General features: G+C 43.6%; 1 protein-coding gene across 1 annotated transcript in view; it reads right to left on the bottom strand.

Moving 5' to 3' along the window:
• Positions 1–2071: 2071 nt before the first annotated feature.
• The window catches only part of ADGRF1 (adhesion G protein-coupled receptor F1), a 33315-nt gene continuing 17182 nt past the window's right edge, over positions 2072–18204 (bottom strand). Inside the window, exons 8-16 of the mRNA XM_072944857.1 lie at positions 17912–17970; positions 16568–16719; positions 15250–15410; positions 13823–14011; positions 9875–11248; positions 8205–8246; positions 7109–7168; positions 3528–3594; positions 2072–2301 (exon numbers count right to left, since the gene is read on the bottom strand). Coding sequence (XP_072800958.1) covers positions 2228–2301; positions 3528–3594; positions 7109–7168; positions 8205–8246; positions 9875–11248; positions 13823–14011; positions 15250–15410; positions 16568–16719; positions 17912–17970 — 2178 coding nt within the window. The 3' untranslated portion in view covers positions 2072–2227. The remainder of the gene's footprint in view (positions 2302–3527; positions 3595–7108; positions 7169–8204; positions 8247–9874; positions 11249–13822; positions 14012–15249; positions 15411–16567; positions 16720–17911; positions 17971–18204) is intronic.

Below are 18204 nucleotides of genomic sequence, written 5' to 3'. Positions count from 1 at the left end.
TTTCAAAGGACTTAATTGATTCTTCTGATATTTCTATATTTCTAAATAGCATGGTTATAATGCTACTTCTTGGTTTCTCAGTTTTGTTGATTTCCACAAACAAAAAACATAAACTTAGATCTCTTCTGCCACCCACCCAAATGGACTTCTTATTCTCCACCTTCCCAATGTAGTTATATTGTTACTATTTTGGTTACGTCAAAATCATTTCCCGTTATCCACACTTGGTGTGCTCTGTTCACAGCTGAGCCAGGTGGTATGTTTCATTGTTCTGCCTTTCTTTTTCTTTTTTTTTAATTGCTTGGATTTCTGTGTTCTTATCAAAAATTCATCCCCAAGCCACCTCAAAGTATGTAAGTCTTTTTCTAAATTAAAAACATTCAAGTATATCCAGTATCCTATCATTTTCACCTTGTTGAGTAACTGCCCCTGCGGGTCCAGTCTTGACCTGCCCCATGGCTGACGGCACCTTCCACTTGGACTCCCCAGCCTCCAGAAATGTAAGCAAATAAATTTCTGTTGTCTAACCACGGTCTGCGGTGTTCCATCACGGCAGTCTGAGCTGACTAATACACTCCTGCAGACGGCATTAAGTGTGGGCGTGACCTCCTCCTGTAATCACAGGCTGCTGAGACGTAGGACAACAGGGATGCGTGTGAAATAGTGACTAGATGACGCCTGAGCGCCCTTACAGACCAAGGGGTCCAGGATTCTAATTACACTGAAATAAACAATGCCCATCCTGCTAGTCTGACTTAACGTAACCCTCTCCTTACTGTAATTCGACTTCCATGACTACTGTCCTGACACAGCCGTTAGACCTCCCCGTGGCCCTACTCACATTCTCTAACCTCCCTGAGCCTTCGTTTCAGCAGCTGTAAAACGGGTTAATAACAGGCCCCCTGCACAAGCTTACTGTGGAAATTACATGAGTTAATAGATGCGAAGCATTTAGAACAGTGCCCGACACTTCGTGAGTGAGCACTCTGTACAGATTGCTTCTTGTTTTTGACTTACCATCATCATCATCACCACAATTATTATTGGGAGAAATCGATGCTTTACTTTACAAAATACCAGTGCAGATTTCCAGGAGACTCTGGAAACAAGGATGAATCAAAGGGCTTGGTTCTTCTGGGCACTGTGGTCAGAGCTGAAACTCAGGTGAGCGCAGGTGATGGCAGTGTGGAAGGGAAATGTCTCCTCCTCTCTTATTTGTCTAATGCTCTGTAGCTCATTCAAAAGCGTCACCAGTTATACCCACAAATAATTTCCAGAAAGTGCCGACAGTGTATTATGAAAGAAAACCAGGGTGTTTTAAGGTCTTTCTGGAAGCTGACAACCAAACTGTCCCTCAATTTGCCTCTTACCTAGAGAGAATTCTGGGAGTCACGAATCTAGCATCTGATCTCATAAAGCTTGCTTCGGATCGCAGGTAATTTTCAAGGCTGTTACATCCTAAAAGCCCCCAGTACTCCTTCACGGGCTTCACAGTCTTTGGGAAGTCACTTCAGCTGTCCAAGCCTCCGTGTCCTCACCTCTGTGCTAGGTCTGCCTGGACACCTCACGTCACTGGATGGGGGGCCACGTGAAAGTGATTTGCAAACTGAAAAATACTGCGTTACACATGAAATCACATTGTTACACTTCCTAAGTGAGGACTACAAAGCTACCTGAAATGGACACTTCCCATTGTGTTTCTGATTATCTTTCAAATTTAAGTGACTGAACCTAAAAAGTAAAAATAAGCAGAAAATCCAACTGGAAAATCTGGAAGAGGGAAACACCTTTCCTCTAGAAAATTTTCACCGATGACTTTTTTTTTAATAAGAAAGCAAACGTGGTCCATCAATGTATCTAAAGAGATTTCACAACATTTCCTTACTCCAGTTCAGATGACTGGAATTGCCACGTGCATAATGCTATTTTATGAAAAAAGGAAAATCATAGTTTGTGGCAGTGAGAGGCCAGTACAACTGATGTAATTTCCAACCAAATTTATTCTACATTTATGAAGTGATTCCTTTGAATCAAACCACATGTAAATACATCTCTCCATTTCATTGACGTTAAAGATGGTGGTCATGAAGCCATTGAAATCTCCTTACTTTATTCCCGGACTCTTGAGTCAGAAAACTTCATCTAATATTGAACATAATTTCTTCACTGATGTTTAGCTATGTTGATTTGCTCCAAAAAATTTTCCTGGATTTTACAGTTCCCAGCTTTATTCAACTGATGAAAACTGCGTTAGCATGACGTCGCTGGAGGACTCTCCAGGATGAGAAAGGGCATAATTGCCTAAGAGAGGAAAAAAAATGAGAATCATTGCTGCTGTGTTGGAGTCAAGCATGAGACCATGATGAATGTGATTCTCTACAACTCTGGGCATACAATGTGTGGTTGGCTGCCAGACACAGCATTTTCTTAATGCCACAGACACACCTGTCAGACAGCTCTCATTTCAGAAGAGTAGCACTGTATTTTTCAGATGTTGCTGAGAAATGAGATAAAATATTTGAGGTCACCGAATGTTACAGCTGAGAGGAACCTTACTGATCTCTTAGCTTTTCATTTTACTGATGAGGAACAAACATCCAAAAAGATAAAGAGATGTATTTTTTTTTAAAAAAGCCCTCAGGCTGGCTGGTGGCAGTGATAACAGGACCCAAGTCTTCGGGATGAGGATCCCAAACATCTGGGGAAGGAAGTGTCTTTAAAGTTCAGACACTGGAACTTCATCTGAAATTCAAATAATTTTGATTGGAATCTAAAGTGAGTTGCCCATTCTCACCCTTAGTGAGGCTATCAACACAATTTAATGTGAAGTGGGACTCACGCCCTTTGGAGTGTGACTGCAGTTTAGTTTAACGTGTGATGGAAGAGCTTCTCCTGAAGCCCCAGGATGCAACCCTCTCCTCCACGAGAACAGCGACTATGTGTGATGCTTAAATATCTTCACGTTTTTCCGGGAGCTGAATATCACTGACTTTAGCAACAGCCAACATATAAGCATAGGAACAATACATGTCGTAAGTAGAGGGGAGCGTGGCCCCTCACCCACGGCAGGTGGTGGCTCCGGTGGCTCCTCCTTCCTCAGGGACACTTTAGGGAGGAGGATATGTCCAAATTCGGGGCACAGGCACCTGGCCCCGGGCCCAGCACCCAGCAGCTGGTCCAGAGGCGAGATTCTCCAGTAAGGACACAACTGGTGTGAGTCTAACCACTTCCTTCACCCCATGCCCTCCACGCTCAGTGTCACCAAGTCATATCACATCTAGCTGAGGAAATGGCGGTGACTTGTCACAAAGCTGAAAGGGAGCCTTGCTGGTCTCCACAAGTGTCCAATCCCCAGCCCTGTTCTGTCAGCCCTCCGTGCCATCCGGACGAACTCGGGACACACGGCTGGCCAACACGCACACACTTCTCATGTGAACTTTTTAAAAGCTGTCATTGAATTTTCCTCACATGATGTGTTCATAGTCTTTATTCCTACCCTTTATAACCTTTGGCTGGTTGTAACTCACCTTTGTGTTGGAACGGGTTGAAGGTCTTTTCAAATTTGGGTTTGGTGGAAACATCTGATGGGTTTTGCTGCACAAAAGAAAAACAAGTCATTCAGGCATTGAAAGTATTCTTTTAGTGTCAGTCTACAATGCCCGATGTCTCAGTGCCACGAACAATCCTAAATTCCATCCACCTAGGGCACTGTTCTCTTTTCAAGAAATTAGAGGACAGTTGACCCCTGAATAATATGGGTTTGAACTGCACAGGTCCACTTACATACAGGTTTTTTTTCAATAAATATGTACTATTCAAACAACAAATATGACACAATCTGTGGTTGGCTGAATTCATGGATGGAGGACCGTGGATATAGAGGGCTGAGTGAGATGCAGATTTTCCACTGCCTGGCAGCCCGTGGAGGGGGCGGGTACTTAACCCCTACACTGTTCAAGGGTCAACTGTTCTCACCGCCGTATGCTTTCTTCTGCTTTAATCTATTTAAAATGCCAAAAAATTAAATTAAATTAAATTAAATGCCAAAGAACTTATTTTCAAGTGAATTGTGTATTCCTGTGTATTCTTACAACTTTTAACAAGTAGAAAACAGTTCTAAGGAAGATGTTATCCTTTTTTGTGTCCATCTTCACATTTCTTCAGTTCACACATTTATCACTAGAACAGGAACCCACGGAGGAAAAACAATACTTCAAATCGCTTGTGTTCAATTCTGTAGTCACTGGAGCAGAGGCGGCACAGAGTTGAAAAATGTAAAGACTGAAGTAAGATATTTAAAATAAAGAACACTTGCCTCTTGGGAAAGATACAAGTGTTAAGGTACATTATAACCTTGTCTCATTCATTAATTGATTTGTTCATTAATTTAACATCTCCTATTGAATGTCACTGTGTCAGGCAATGTTTTGAGCACAGAGGAAATAGAAAGGAGTAAAGAAAAGTTCTACCGCGTGCTACAGTCCATGTCATGAGGAGGCTAAATCAGAACAAAACAAACAAATGTTTGTTATATGCAGTATGTAGCCCAGTGAGTTTCCTGATTTTCATTAAACTATGCGTGTCTACCCTACACTGAGCTCTGGGGGAAAAAAATGATCATAGAGACAAGAACGAAAAATGTCTGAAAATTGCAAAGCAAAAGAATTGCTTTTCTAGAATTCAGGGCTCTGTATACACATAATTCTATAATCCTAAAGAAAAATCCTGAGGTCAGGATCATTGCATTTAAAACCGCATCCTGCCCTACTTAGAAGAATCTAAGGTTGCAACATGCTCAGAGACTCCGCATGTTCTGGGGAAAGACAGCTTCTTCAGGTGCATGCATAAATTTCTAGGGGTTTAAATTGTTAGTCAAGAGAACCTGAGTCACTAGAACTAAAAATAAATCAATCCCTTCTTTGTGGAGGGGGCGTCTGTAGAGGCCACTAGAGTTTGACTTCTGATGTGGAGTCACAGAGGACGTGACCAGGGAGGATGGGAGGGCCAGGAAGGGGTCCTGAGCCCACAGCAGAGAGAGGAGCCTGAGAGAAACCCCATGTGGGTCCGCACAGTGTGATGGCGGCTTGGGGAACGGTCCTTACTGAGAACACCGCCGGCTGCTTCTCCTACTCCCTTCAGCCAACTATCCAAATTTCACTGGTCCTTTCAAGACCCCTGCTTCACCATCCCTCTACCCATCCCTTAGTGGATGGCCCTGAGTCTTACTTGAAAAAAAAAAAAAAGGTAACCAGGTCTGAATTCTCTCAACATCATGACCCAAATCTGTACCTGTTGCTCTGTCTGCATCCCTGATACTTCCTGTGTCTAATCTCCACCTTCAGTCCTCCGTCTGTTTTCCCAGGAAACTTCTGTCAATGACCCTCCCCCCTCACTGGTCTTCAGACTCTCTCTGATGGCTCGTCCCGTCCAGCATGTGGACTTGCTCACATCCTGGTGTCTCAGCTCCACCCTGACACTGTGGTCCTGCATCCACACCTGGTTACGACCCTTGCTCTCTGTTCACTCCCAAGCGAGTTTCTTGGCAGGAGCCTTCATCCCAAGTGTTACCTCTCCCTGTCTGCTCATCACTCTGATCTAGGTGCAGCTTTTTCATTCAAATTCCCTCCAAAGATTACAAGTATGCCTCTTTTCTTCTGCTGAAAGTGCATTTATCTTAAAGCAAATGAGCCACCTCACCAGAAAACAAAATCTCCCTTTGTCACCTGACTTGAAAATGAAATTGCAAGAGGGACACAAATCCAGAAAATACAGAGCCCTCATTGACTGCCGCTGCCTGCTGCAAAGTGCCCGCACTTTACATTTGAAACAGGGAGAAAAAACACTGTCAGGCATCTTCACTTTGGGTTTTGTTTTATTTTACTTTTGAATGTTTTTCTCTCTCTGGCTTTCCAATGAGAGAAATTCTCACTGCCTGCTTTGTAGGGTGGGGAGTGTCCTGTGCTTGCTTTACTAATTAAAGCTTTTTCTTGAATGCAGTCACCTATGCCCTAACTCCCCCCTTTTCGAAACAGCAGAGAATGTTCCATTTGTTTCACATTTTCTGGTTCAAGGGATTTTAGTTCTTCAAGATATAAAATCAGAACCCCAGAATGTGAGAACTTCTGCTTTGAGTAACCAGTCCAACACTTTTTTTTTTTTACAGTTTGAGAACACTGAAACCAAAAGATACTAACTGACTTTCCTAAGATCACACAGCCAGTTTTACTGGGTCAGAAATATGGAGCAGGTCTGCCAGCTCATGGGTCATTGCTTCCTAATTCACAGCCCTTTCCTACAAAATGCAGACCCAGGGAAATTATTTTAATGCTAGAGGCTAATTTCCTCACTGTTTATTTTTATTTCAAAAGGTTATATTATCCCTTGTAAAAAATCTCTAAATATCCATGTAGTTTTTCATGTCCTTAAATCAGTTGATGTTTATCAAACGCGGAACTTTCTGCTTTTTAGAACCCTTTCTGGATGGCCCTCCATGTTGTGCTGAAAGGCAAAAGTTCAAATTAATGTCAAAAATACAAAATAGGGATGCAAGTACTTTTGTTTCAAACTTTGCTCTCCTTACATGGATTACACTTTCGTGCAAAGAATGAAAACAGGAATCCTCCGTTTCCATACAAACTTAGCAGTTTGTAGAAGAAAGAGCCAAAATTTCAAGGGACAAAGTCAGTAACACCTGCGTGAGAGAGAGCGTTTTATAAACTAGAAGTTAGTCAGGATCTCCCCCTCTCCTTTTCTGGAGCAGGAAAAGAGAGACCCAGAAAGTCAGGCAGAGAAGAGAACCCTACTGATTCCAGATCTTGGAAGTCAAGTCAGATTATAGCAAATGCTCAAGAGAACCACACAACCCACGCCTGAGCATCCTCGAAGCTTTCTGCACCTTTGAATTCATTCATTCACTCACTCACTTATTCAACAACTCTTTAGTGAGTACTGACCGTGTGCTGGGCATCGTGACACACACCAGGAATCTAACGGTGACAGAAACTCAAGGGGTTTTACACAAGAGGGGGCTTGCTGTGGGACTGCATCAAGAGAAAAATGCAAGACTGGAACTTTGTGCCTTGCCCGGGTGGCGGCAGGAGATAATTACCTTTGCTGCTTGCTTCCAAGAGCTTAAAGGAGACAACTTGTTAAGTAGCAGCTGTCGCAGCTGGAAGGCAACAAAGAAATATTTGGGAACCACGCATATGCAACTACACTGTGACAAATCAGGAACACAACTGCAGAAGGAAGGCGCTACTTAAGTACTAGTATCTCCTGGAAGTACTTAATAGAGCATAAGCTTGGGTATCTGATGAAAGGATTTCCTTTCTTATTTCTGTTCTTCACCTGTAAACAAATCTAGAGCTAAACAAAGAGCAACAATACCAAAAGCCACAATAATTCAGAATCTAGGCAGGCATTAGTAATTGGCACTAATTGCTAAATTGAAGTTTATCTTTGAAGTGAAGAATTTTTCAACCAAGCGAATGGTGTCAACAACGGAATTATTTAGTCTAATCAAAAAAGAAGCAAAATGCTTCTTTGTAAACAGGAGTTTTGTGCATGTGCAACAATTATAACTGCAGAATATTCTTGTCTTCTTATTAAAACAAAGTCTACATTTATTAGCTTACTGTCTTTACCTCTCTCAACAAAATTGCTCAAAGTTTGGAAAAATAATGATACCAATTTATTTAAATTATTTTTTCTGTTATTTTCTACTTTCATTGTTTGTCCTTCATTAGGAATTTTCTTTAACGGCAGAGACTATGTAATATAAAATATATAAATGTAATATAAAAATATATAAAATTCTAAAAATACAGAAGTAGGTAGACCTTTCAGCAAAGTCTAAGTAAACGGGTAAATTATTTAAAGGAACAAAAATGAATTTACCCCTAAGGAAAGGATTTTTGCTCTTTAATTATTGCCAAATCATAATTTAATTAAGAAAAAATAAAAGTAAAAACAATTTCCTTTTTCACAATAATTACACATTATGTGTTGTGATTAGTTCTTTATAGTTTTATTATCAGCAGTGAGTGTTTAATTCTTTTTTCTCTGGACTAAGCCTGCCTTTGATAAAATCATAGAATTTTATTTAAAAGTACACCTGGGCTAATCTCTTATATATGAATAAGGGCCCCAGGACGGAAGGGGTGGGGAGGAAGGCCTGGGAGGAAGAAAGAAATGAATATACATACCTTACTATCCAAGAGTATTCCAAAACATAAGATGAAAAACCCCTTTAAAAAAAAAAGGAATAAAGCACATGTATTGTCATTTTGTTTTCCAGAAAACAAATCATTTACATTTAATACTATTCTATTATGTTCCCCAACACTGACGTTGTTCCTTGCCTGTCCCCTACTAGGCGTGGGTTCCTTGAAGGCAAAGGCACCGTGTGGCCTCCACGATGCCTGGATTAGCACAAAGCACTCAACTCATTTTTTTGTGGTTGGATGTATAAATTATTGAGTGAATACAGATTTAAACACATGTGGAGCCTCATTTTCCCCTTTGTGTCGTCCTAAACCCCAAACAAAGAGCTTCCACTTGGCTCTAAATCTTAGTCTTCCTTTGGGCATTAAACCACCATTTACTAAGCATGTATGGTGTCAGCTGGCACTGAGGTCCAATCCCAAGGCCAAGTGGAGGAAGTAGACCCAGATCAGCATCTTTTCCATCGCCTCCAGCTCTTGGGGGACCCTTGGTGAAGTCATTCTTGGACCCTGAAATCCTCCTCCCTGCCAGAGCACCCCCAGTTGTTGCCTGTTGAGACAGCCTGTCACCAAGGGCCCGCCCCGGACTGGGGATCCCTAGCCTGTCACGGTTTGCTCTGTGCTGCCACCTAGAGGGACGCCGGCTTGCCGAAGCAGGTGGAGAGCCAGCTGCTCTCAGGAAAACCTACAGAGCTCTCACTCTGTGCCAGGCACTGCCGTAAGGGCCGAATGACCTCATTTAATCCTCACATTTACTCCGAGATGCAGGTAATAACATTATCCCTGTTTATCAGATGAGAGAATTGAAGAATCAAGAAATTAAATAATTGGTTAGTGCTCACACAGTTGGATAACATGACATATTTGGGCCCAGAGCTATTTAACTCCAGCGCTCAAACGTTTAACCATCACTTCCCTGAGTCATTGTCCAGAGGAGACCCCGAAAACCTTCCCTGAACCAGGACTGAAGGCTTTCTTTTCAGATTCACCCAAACCTAAGGATCACTCTGTCCACCTACTGTCTGAACACTCTGATCGTGGCATGTAAAACCCATCCTTTGCAGCAGAGGTTGACACGCTTTATCTGTAAAGAGGCGGATAGTAAATAGTTCAGGTTTTGCAGGTCATCTAGTCTCTTGCAAGTGCTACCTCTGCCTTCGTAATGAAAACCACCACAGATCCTACGTAAACAAATGGACGTGGCTGTGTTCCAATAAAACTTTATTTACAAAAACAGCACTGCCTGCAGTGTGCCAGCCCCTGCTCTGTGGTGCTCTAGGGACCTCCTCTGCACACTCAGACTCAACAAGTATTCTTATTTCCCTTTCCCTGTGTGCTTTTGCAGAGATTCACATAAGAGGGACAGGACTGGATCAGCAGCAAGAGAGATTAGCGTTAGCTACGTCAACGCTAACAGATTTGAAACCCTGGAATGGATTACCAAAGATGCCTAATATTCTGATTCAATATGACAGTAACTGTTGGGAAAAATGAATCTTTTCTTTCCTATTCACTGTTGCCAGGCAGTTTTGGTTATAGTCCTACTGGAGGCAGGGAAATGAGATAGCTTCCAGAGTGGTCTTTCCATCCTCAATTCTCTCAAATTATTCCAGTTACCTGGGAATAGAGTAGATTATGCTTCTTGCTCTCACCTGGAATGCATTGAGTAATGCAAAAATAACGTGCCACACCAGATTCCGGCTGTCCACCATCGTCCCAATGCCAAAGCCCCAGGTGAGCCCCAGCAGAGGAGTCAGAATGAGGAGGCTCCTCCCCACGCGGACGACAGTGGCCTTGTGGTCCTGACTCAGTCTTTCTCCGACGGTGGGCCTCCAGAGCTTTGTGAGAACGAACAGCACCACAACCAAATTCACGGCCACGACTGTCAGCGCAGGAACGGCGAAGGCCAAGAGGGGTTTGCTCCCATCGGACCAGTCAAGCCAACAGGCATCTTTCCTTTTGTAGCCATTGCTGGGCTGAGTAACGGCAATGGTGACGATGGAGATAATGAGAGGGCACCCATAGCCCAGGCAGAAGCCGATGGCCACCATCCAAGGCGTGGCCACGTGATGGAACACAAGGATAACCCGATAAGCCAGCAGGAAGGCGAGCATAAGCATCCAGAAGAACAAGGAGAGGTAGAAAAAGTGTGTGAAGAACACTGCGGCCACGCAGACTCCAGGAGGGTTTGCCGTGGAGTCCACGATGGCAGCGACGATAAACCAGACGTCGGCAATCAGGAGGCACAGGGCAATGTTCACCATGCAGATGTGGCGGGTGTGTGAGGTTTGGCTCCTGCTGACCTGCTTCCAGAACAGAGCTTCGATGATCAGGGATAAGAGGAGACTCCCAATGGAGACGCCCAGCCCCACAAAGGTGATCCATTTCACAGCGGGGACGATGGCAGGGGGCACAAAGGGTGACATCAGCACGGAGAAGGAGGTCAGGTGAGTGCAGCGGCATGTCACCGAGTCTGGAGTTTCATTCACTAGGTGGCACCCGGCATTGTTCCACTGCAGGTGGCTGAAATCCCAAAACGTACACTGAGGCTGGCTCAAGTTCGACTCCATCTTGGAAAAATTCAGGAAAATTTCATTGATGGAATAGTTTTGGATAACTGTGGCTATCACGGGCCCGTTGACCTGAACATTTCCATTTTTGGTAACGGGCAGAATGTTCCCCAGAGTCAAGGAGGCCATGCTGACGATGGTTTCTGGAAGGGGCCCCTGGAACTGGTCTGACTTAATTAACATGTGGCCTCTAATGGGAATGGAGTTATTTCTGGAGAACATTTCAGTCTCATAGATGTAACCCGTCTTTTGTTGACTTGGGGATGCTGGAATCCCTTGCCAATTAATGAATTCTCGAGTAAAATTCAGAGGCAGGGCTGTCGAAGGTACCAGAACGCTGATGTTTTCCAGTGTCTGTAGTAACTGGGAGCTGGCATTCTTTTCTTCCTGCAATAATACTGTCCAGTTGGTTACTGAGGTGGAATTAAGGATGTGGTCAGCTATGTTGATGACATTCTGAAATACAAGAATGAAAGTCAGTTTGGATTTTGAGTAAACAGGTCAGAGGACTAAGAGTGGAGAGTCATGAGTATTTAGCACAGGAATATTGCCCAGGGAACTGGCTCAGCTGAGGGACATGTTAAAATTGCAATGAAGTTCAGCTCAGGTGCGCTGCAGAGTGGAAGCTTCAGGTTGAGACAGTGGGTCCACAGAATCATGTGTGTTCCAGGGTGATCATCCCCGGGCATTTGTACGCCCACCAGGGTTTCAGCTTGGAGGAGAAGGACCCTTCTCTTCCTCCTGAGATGCAAGAGTGACCGCATTACTCCTCAGGCTGAGGCTGTAAGAGGGAGATGTTACTTGTAACTGCTCTCCCATATTCTATTTGTTTTGTTAACATCTGAAGTTCTAATTTCACATCATGGACGTTCAAGTTTCTACTCATGTACTGATGACTTTTGTTTAATAGAGGAGACTATAAGGCAAAAATCCTTAAAAACTGGACAGGCAACGAGGAAGCATTGAATTGATGTGGGTTTGAAGGGTCAGTCTTAAAAGATTCTTTTTCCAAACATGCCCTCGAAAGGCACTGTTTTCTCCCACAGGACCCTCGCTCATGCCGATAGGTCTGGTTCCTAGGCATCTGTTGAGCACATCTGTCAGTCTGGCTGAGTCTTACCCTACCTGAGTTCTCTGCAGTTCTGGCCTGAATCCCACAGTGTGCTGCTTCTAGTGCCCCCAGAAACCTCTGCCTTCTTTTGGATGGTTTTTGCGGCTCTGTGTCTGCCTTTCACTTTATTTTTAGCCTTTTTGTATCATTGTGTTTTAGTTAGCCACTTATAAACAACATATGGTCAGATTTTTTTTTTTAAGAGATCTGAGCATCTTTGATTTAGGGAATTTAACGTATTTACATTTAATGTCATCTCTGACGTTACGTTCACCTTATATAGTTAAGCACAATTGTGTGATTATGTAACAGCATACATTGTATAATCCAATTTTGTAAAATATTTCATGCTAACATATAAAATGTACACATCCAAAATGTCTGGAAGGAAATTTATTTAACAAATATTTATACCTGCTATGTGTCATGTGTAAATTTTGTAGGCACTGGGGTGATTCCTAAAATGTTAGCAGTGGCTATTCCAGGGTGACCAGATTACATATCACTTATGTTTCTTTTTGCTTATTTGCATTTTGTATAGTGAATATGTCTCATTTGAAAAAAAATTTTAAAGTTAATTTTTAAATATCCAAAATAAGTTATGAATTCCATAGTCAAAAAAAAAAACAGGGAGTTCTTAAAATATACTTGACAGAGTTTATGGCCCCAGGAAAGAACAATGATAGACTCAATATCAAATATTAAAAACTTGGCACCTGTGTCATACAGTGTCATGCAGGGCAGAGGCTCACACCTTCCCCTCGGCCAGGTGCTGCCCAGGCAACCTGCCGAAGGCAGCTCCCTCTTACTTTGAACTCACGTAATTGATCCCAGGGGTTCCTTGTACATTGTGGAGGAAGCGGTGAAGCTCACACAAAGACTGTTATGTGGCTCTTTGGTCTTTTTCAACAGCGCCCCATGAACTGGGGCTTCTGCCACTCTTCCTACAAGATTGAGCATTTATCACTTCACACCCATCAGAATGGCCATCACTAAAAAGTCCACAAAGGGTAAATGCCAGAGAGGGTGCACAGAAAAGGGAACCCTCCTATGCTGTTGGTGGGAATGTAGTTTGGTACAGTTGTTATGGAAAATAGTATGGAGATTCCTTAAAAAACTAAAAATAGACTTACCATGTGATCCAGCAATCCCACTCATGAGCATATATATGGAGAAAACTCTCATTCAAAAAGATACATGCACCCCCATGTTCACAGCAGCACTATTTACAATAGCTAAGACATGGAAGTAACCTAAATGCCCATCAACAGATGACTGGATAAAGAAGATGTAGAGTGTGTGTTTATATACATATGTGTGTGTGTGTGTGTATATATATGTCATGTGTCATATATATACACACATACACACAAGCAATGGAATACTACTCAGCTATAAAAAAGAATGAAAATGCCATTTGTAGCAACATGGATGGACCTCGAGATTATCATACTAAGTGAAGTAAATCAGACAGAGACAAATATCATATGATATCACTTATATGTGGAATCTAAAAAACTCAGACAAAGGAACTTATTTATAAAATAAAGACAGATGCGCACACATAGGAAAAAACTTACAGTGACTGGTGGGGAAAGGGGATGGGAAGGATAAATTGGGAGTTCAGGATTTGCATATACTAACTACTATATATAAAATAGATAACAGCAAGGTCCTACTGTACAGCACAAGGAACTATACTGAATATCTTGTAATAGCCTACAGTGAAAAAGAATATGAAAAGGAATATATATATATATATATATATATATATATGTATATATATATATATATATATACATATAACTGAATCAGTTTGCTGTGCACCAGAAACTAGCACAACACTGTAAATAGACTATACTTCAATTAAAAAGAAAAAGAAAAAAAAAGTGAGCCCTTCAGGCCCAGGCAGATCTCACCTCCATTGTTAAACTGGTCACCCTGAGGTGGTTTTCCAGGGACAGGGACAAGACATTGCTCAGAATGGATACCACAGAAGCCAGATTCCCAGCTGTGGTTGATGGACTTTGCTGAAGAACAACTGAAAGATTCTGCACCAAGGATGACATGGCTGCCTCGGTGGCGTTGGTGGTGATCACACTGAAATTCTGGGAAGAGAAATGGTCAAGTTCTAGAAAAGAGTGAAATGCTTGTGCTCCATCAGACTTGAATCAGATTTCATGGCCACGTGTAACTAACACTTGTATGGTGCATTACAACGTAGGATAATCGTTCAAGGATAATGACAATATAATGGCTGTCGTTCAGTACTTTCTATTTCCCAGGCACCATGCTAAATGCTTACTGGGATTCACTGATTTAGTCCTTATACCACCCTTTGAAGGAGGTATCGTGGTTACTTTCACTTCATAATTAAGGAAACTGAAACTTGAAGCGATTCATTAAAAAGCATTTTCATGCAAATTATTATCCTAATTATGCAGAACCTGATGTTCAGTGAGATTCAGTGACTTTCCAAATAGCACTCAGCTAGGAAGTGCAAAGGTAGAGTCTACTTGGCACTAAACCCTATGTTATACTCATTATACTCTGCTGAGAAATCCTTACAGGACGGGGAGACGGAGGGCCATACGTGGAGACCGGACCACACCCTCATGGGATTTGGAGTGTTCCTTCCTCTTGGAGGCTCCCAATACTTCCACTACACTGCGCTAACTTGGAGGGCAGCCAGGAGGGAATATTCCCTTCATTCAAAACAAGTCAATCCAGGATCTCAGATCTCGCCTATTTTCCTCCTTACTCTGTTCAGCTCACAGAGTCATTCTCTGCCTAGAGCACCCAAGCTCTGCCTGCCTTCACACCCTGGGGTGACCTAGTCCCAGCTCTGGTCCACATCTAGAACTGAGGCAAAGAAGGCAAGAGCAAGGATAAAACCCCAGAAGCATCAGGTCCAGTTTCCTTCCCCAGTGTACAGATGAGAAAACTGAGGTCCACAAAGGGAGCAATGATCCTTCTGTCGTCCCTCTGGCGTTCTCTGCTTCAGCAGCAAGGTCTCTGGCTGGGACTGAAGTTCTGCTCACTCTGAAGATCTAGTTGCCCTTCTACCATTTATGGTAGATTCTTCCACATGGATTCATGTCTCTGCAGCCTGCTCCTCCTGAAACCGTCCAATCTGACATGTTCTGACGTTCCCAGATGCCACCTAGACTCACTACTCATGCCCACACTCCCTGGATTTCCCAGGGTCTGATGTCATCCTCAACTTCTGACCAATGAGACAAATTGATACATTTTACCCCTCACCCAGCCATGCTCACTGGCAGATGCCCAGTGTGAAACTCAAAACCAGGGCAAGTCTGCAAGGTGGAAGTGCTTTTTTTTTTACCTTCAGTTCTTCCAGCTCAGCGAGCACACACGTCTCCCTGAGGATGTGCCACCCAGAGGGCTGGCACCTGGCAATGATGCTTCCGGTGTAGCCACTGCTACAAGGAAGAGTATACTCATCATTCTCGGACCCAAATCCAAAGACAAGGCTGTTACACTGGACTGGAAAAGAGTGGAAACAAAGGGGAAAACGTCTCTGAATGCCTTGGCACTCTGTGTTAACGATGCAGCAACACTTTAGAAGTCATAATTTCAGAGGCAAAACCCAGCCAAAATTCAGGAGCAGGAGAGCAGGACCCTTTGAGGGTCAGCTTCTTCCCTAGAAGCATCTTTTCCTCCGTCCTGATGCCCTCCCCGCCCCGAGGGCGGCCCCCTCCCTCCGGGTGTCTGATCTGTGCCAAGAATCTCACTTTTAATGGACTTTCAAATAGTAAGTATTCGGTAAAAATAAGTCAGGGGTGACCACTCCCAGGAAATAACTTCCTGCTTTAAGGGGATGCCAGAAAACCAGAAAACCTTCAAGACACTGTGGGACAAGGCAGGCATGAGATGGTTAAAAGAGAGGCAGCTGTCATTTGGGGGTGACATGTCCTACTCTGTACCCCTTTGAAGGCTTCTCACATCAGGACAGCCCATCAGCTCCTCTTGCAGCTGGTCCTCAGTAAGATACTCCTACCATGATTGGGACGGAAGGAGGAAGCCTTGAACGGAAGATCCACAAAGGCTATGACTTTTGTTTCTTTTCCCCACTGATGTGTCCTTTGGTGCCTAACACTTAGGACGCTTAGTAAATAGTTGTTGAGTAAATGTTGACAGTGGTACACATTTGGTAAGAGAGCTTTAGTATTGAATGTAAAAACTTTTTTAAAAAATCTGAAGAAAGGAAGTAGTGGGGGTGGTGGTGTATGTCTATGTGCATCTGTGTGTTTGTGTGTCTGTGTGTTTGTTAAAGACCTGGAAAAACATGCATTCGCTCCTTGGTCCCTTGGGTTATGAGTTAGGCATATGGTCAGCCCCAGGGCTCTTCCAGCATGTATACCAGGAAACTACTGCTGAATCACTTCCATCACAGCCTGCAGTAAAATCAGCCTGGTGTGACGTTCACATTAGGAGTTAGAGACCAGATCAGCGATTAGTAAGGGTCTGAAGTAGCTGAACTTGAGTTTCATCATGGTGGGGGTGGGGTGGGAAAGCGCTGTTTGTTTCTACTAAAAGTCAGTCTTGAAACAATTCTGTTTGGGGAGCATCTCCAAAATACAGTCTCCTAATTGGTCTCCCCTAACCTACCTCCCTATGGAGAACGGGAATCCCAGGGTTACCTTTTCCGAACACTCTGAAAGAGTCGTCTTGTAGTGGAAACAGCTTGTGAAGACCCGCCTTAGCTTTCTCAGCCACCTGTTCAATGCCTGACAGCAGCTCGGAGGTGCTGCTGGAACCAACAACTTCATACCACACAACGATGCTTCCATCTCTACAATGACGGGGAAAGAAAAATGAGATTCGTTCATTCAGTCACTCGGGGCTTACTCCATGCGTGCCTGGCACTGGGTCCACAGGAGCAGGTCAGACAGATTTGGTCTTTGGGTCTTCGCCTTCATGGAGCTTACATGCTAGTGGAGAAGGCAATGCATGTGAGGGGAAAAAAAGAAAACTAGACATAATTACAAATTTTGTTAAGTGTTATGAGAGGCAGGTTCAGTGACAAGAACTGCAAGGAGAGGTGAGGCCCACTTTAAATAGGACTGGTCAGGAAAGGCCTCTCTGTGCAGAAGGTCCCTGAAGCTGAGACCTGAAGGATGAGAAGAAACAGCCGGTGATGCAAAGAGCATCAAAATAGCACCGCCAGCACCTGAGAAGGGCTGGCGGCAAGAAAATGCCTGTGAGTCTGACACATGTCCGACTAACGTGACTAAAACTCAATGAGCAAGAGCGAGATGGGTAGGAGATGACGTTTGAGCAGTACTCGGCAGCCAGAGCGACTGGGCCCTTTAGAGTTTGAATTTTATTTTTTATTAAAAGGTTATATTTTTTATTTAAAAGCAGTGGTGGATTTCCAGTCAAGATGGCAGAGAGATAGGACCACGAGCCCGCCTCCTCTCGTGACTACAACAAAACCACAACTGACTGCTTAACAACCACTGGAAGAAAAGCCTGGAACCTAGCAAAAAAGATCTTTTGCAAATGGAAACATAAAGAGGGAGCCACAGTGGGAAGGTAGGAGGGGCGTGCTCGCCATATAATCAGGCCCCATCCCCCCAGGGGGGCGACCCACAAGCTGAAGAATAATTAAGCCACAGAGGCCCTCCCACAGGAGTGAGATTTCCGAGCCCCACGTCAGGCTCCCCCGCCCCGGGTTCCAGCACTGGGAGCAGGAGGAGACCCCAGGACACCTGGTTTTGAAGGCCAGCGGGGCTTAACTCCAGGAGCCCTACAGGATTGAGGGAAACAGAAAATTCACTCTCTTGGAAAGCGTATACAGAGCTTCCTGTGCACTGGGTCCAAGGGCAGAAGTGGTGATTTCATAAGAACCTGGGTAAGAATGCTACTTCAAAGACCAGTTTTGCCCTGTTTTCTGCCAGGGTGACTGGGAAACAGCACCAGGCACCCTGCAGGACTGGTGCGCAATTCCAGGGGCTCCCTTCTAAGGCCATTGTGTTACTTACCGAAATTGAGTGACACGAACTGATTCAAACCCTTGGATTCCTTTGTATGCTTCTTTAAGCTTTACAAAGAGAGCAAAGGGCGATATGTTAATCTTTGTCCCCATACAGGAAAGCCATTTGAGGAAAAAAAAAATGGATGCAGACAATAAATAAACTAACGAAAGCACTGAGCGAAGGAGACATGGCGGGAGGTAGCTGCCTGTTACAGAAATACAATTAAAATCAACGTACACACACACGCATGTGCACACATATGTAATTTATTTTTGAGGTTGCTTATAAAGAATGTAGAA

The sequence above is a fragment of the Vicugna pacos genome, chromosome 20 (genome assembly GCF_048564905.1).
Source record: "Vicugna pacos chromosome 20, VicPac4, whole genome shotgun sequence".
Lineage (NCBI taxonomy): Eukaryota > Metazoa > Chordata > Mammalia > Artiodactyla > Camelidae > Vicugna > Vicugna pacos.
Note: the sequence above shows the minus strand (reverse complement) of the source record. Positions and strands in the feature narration are given on the sequence as shown.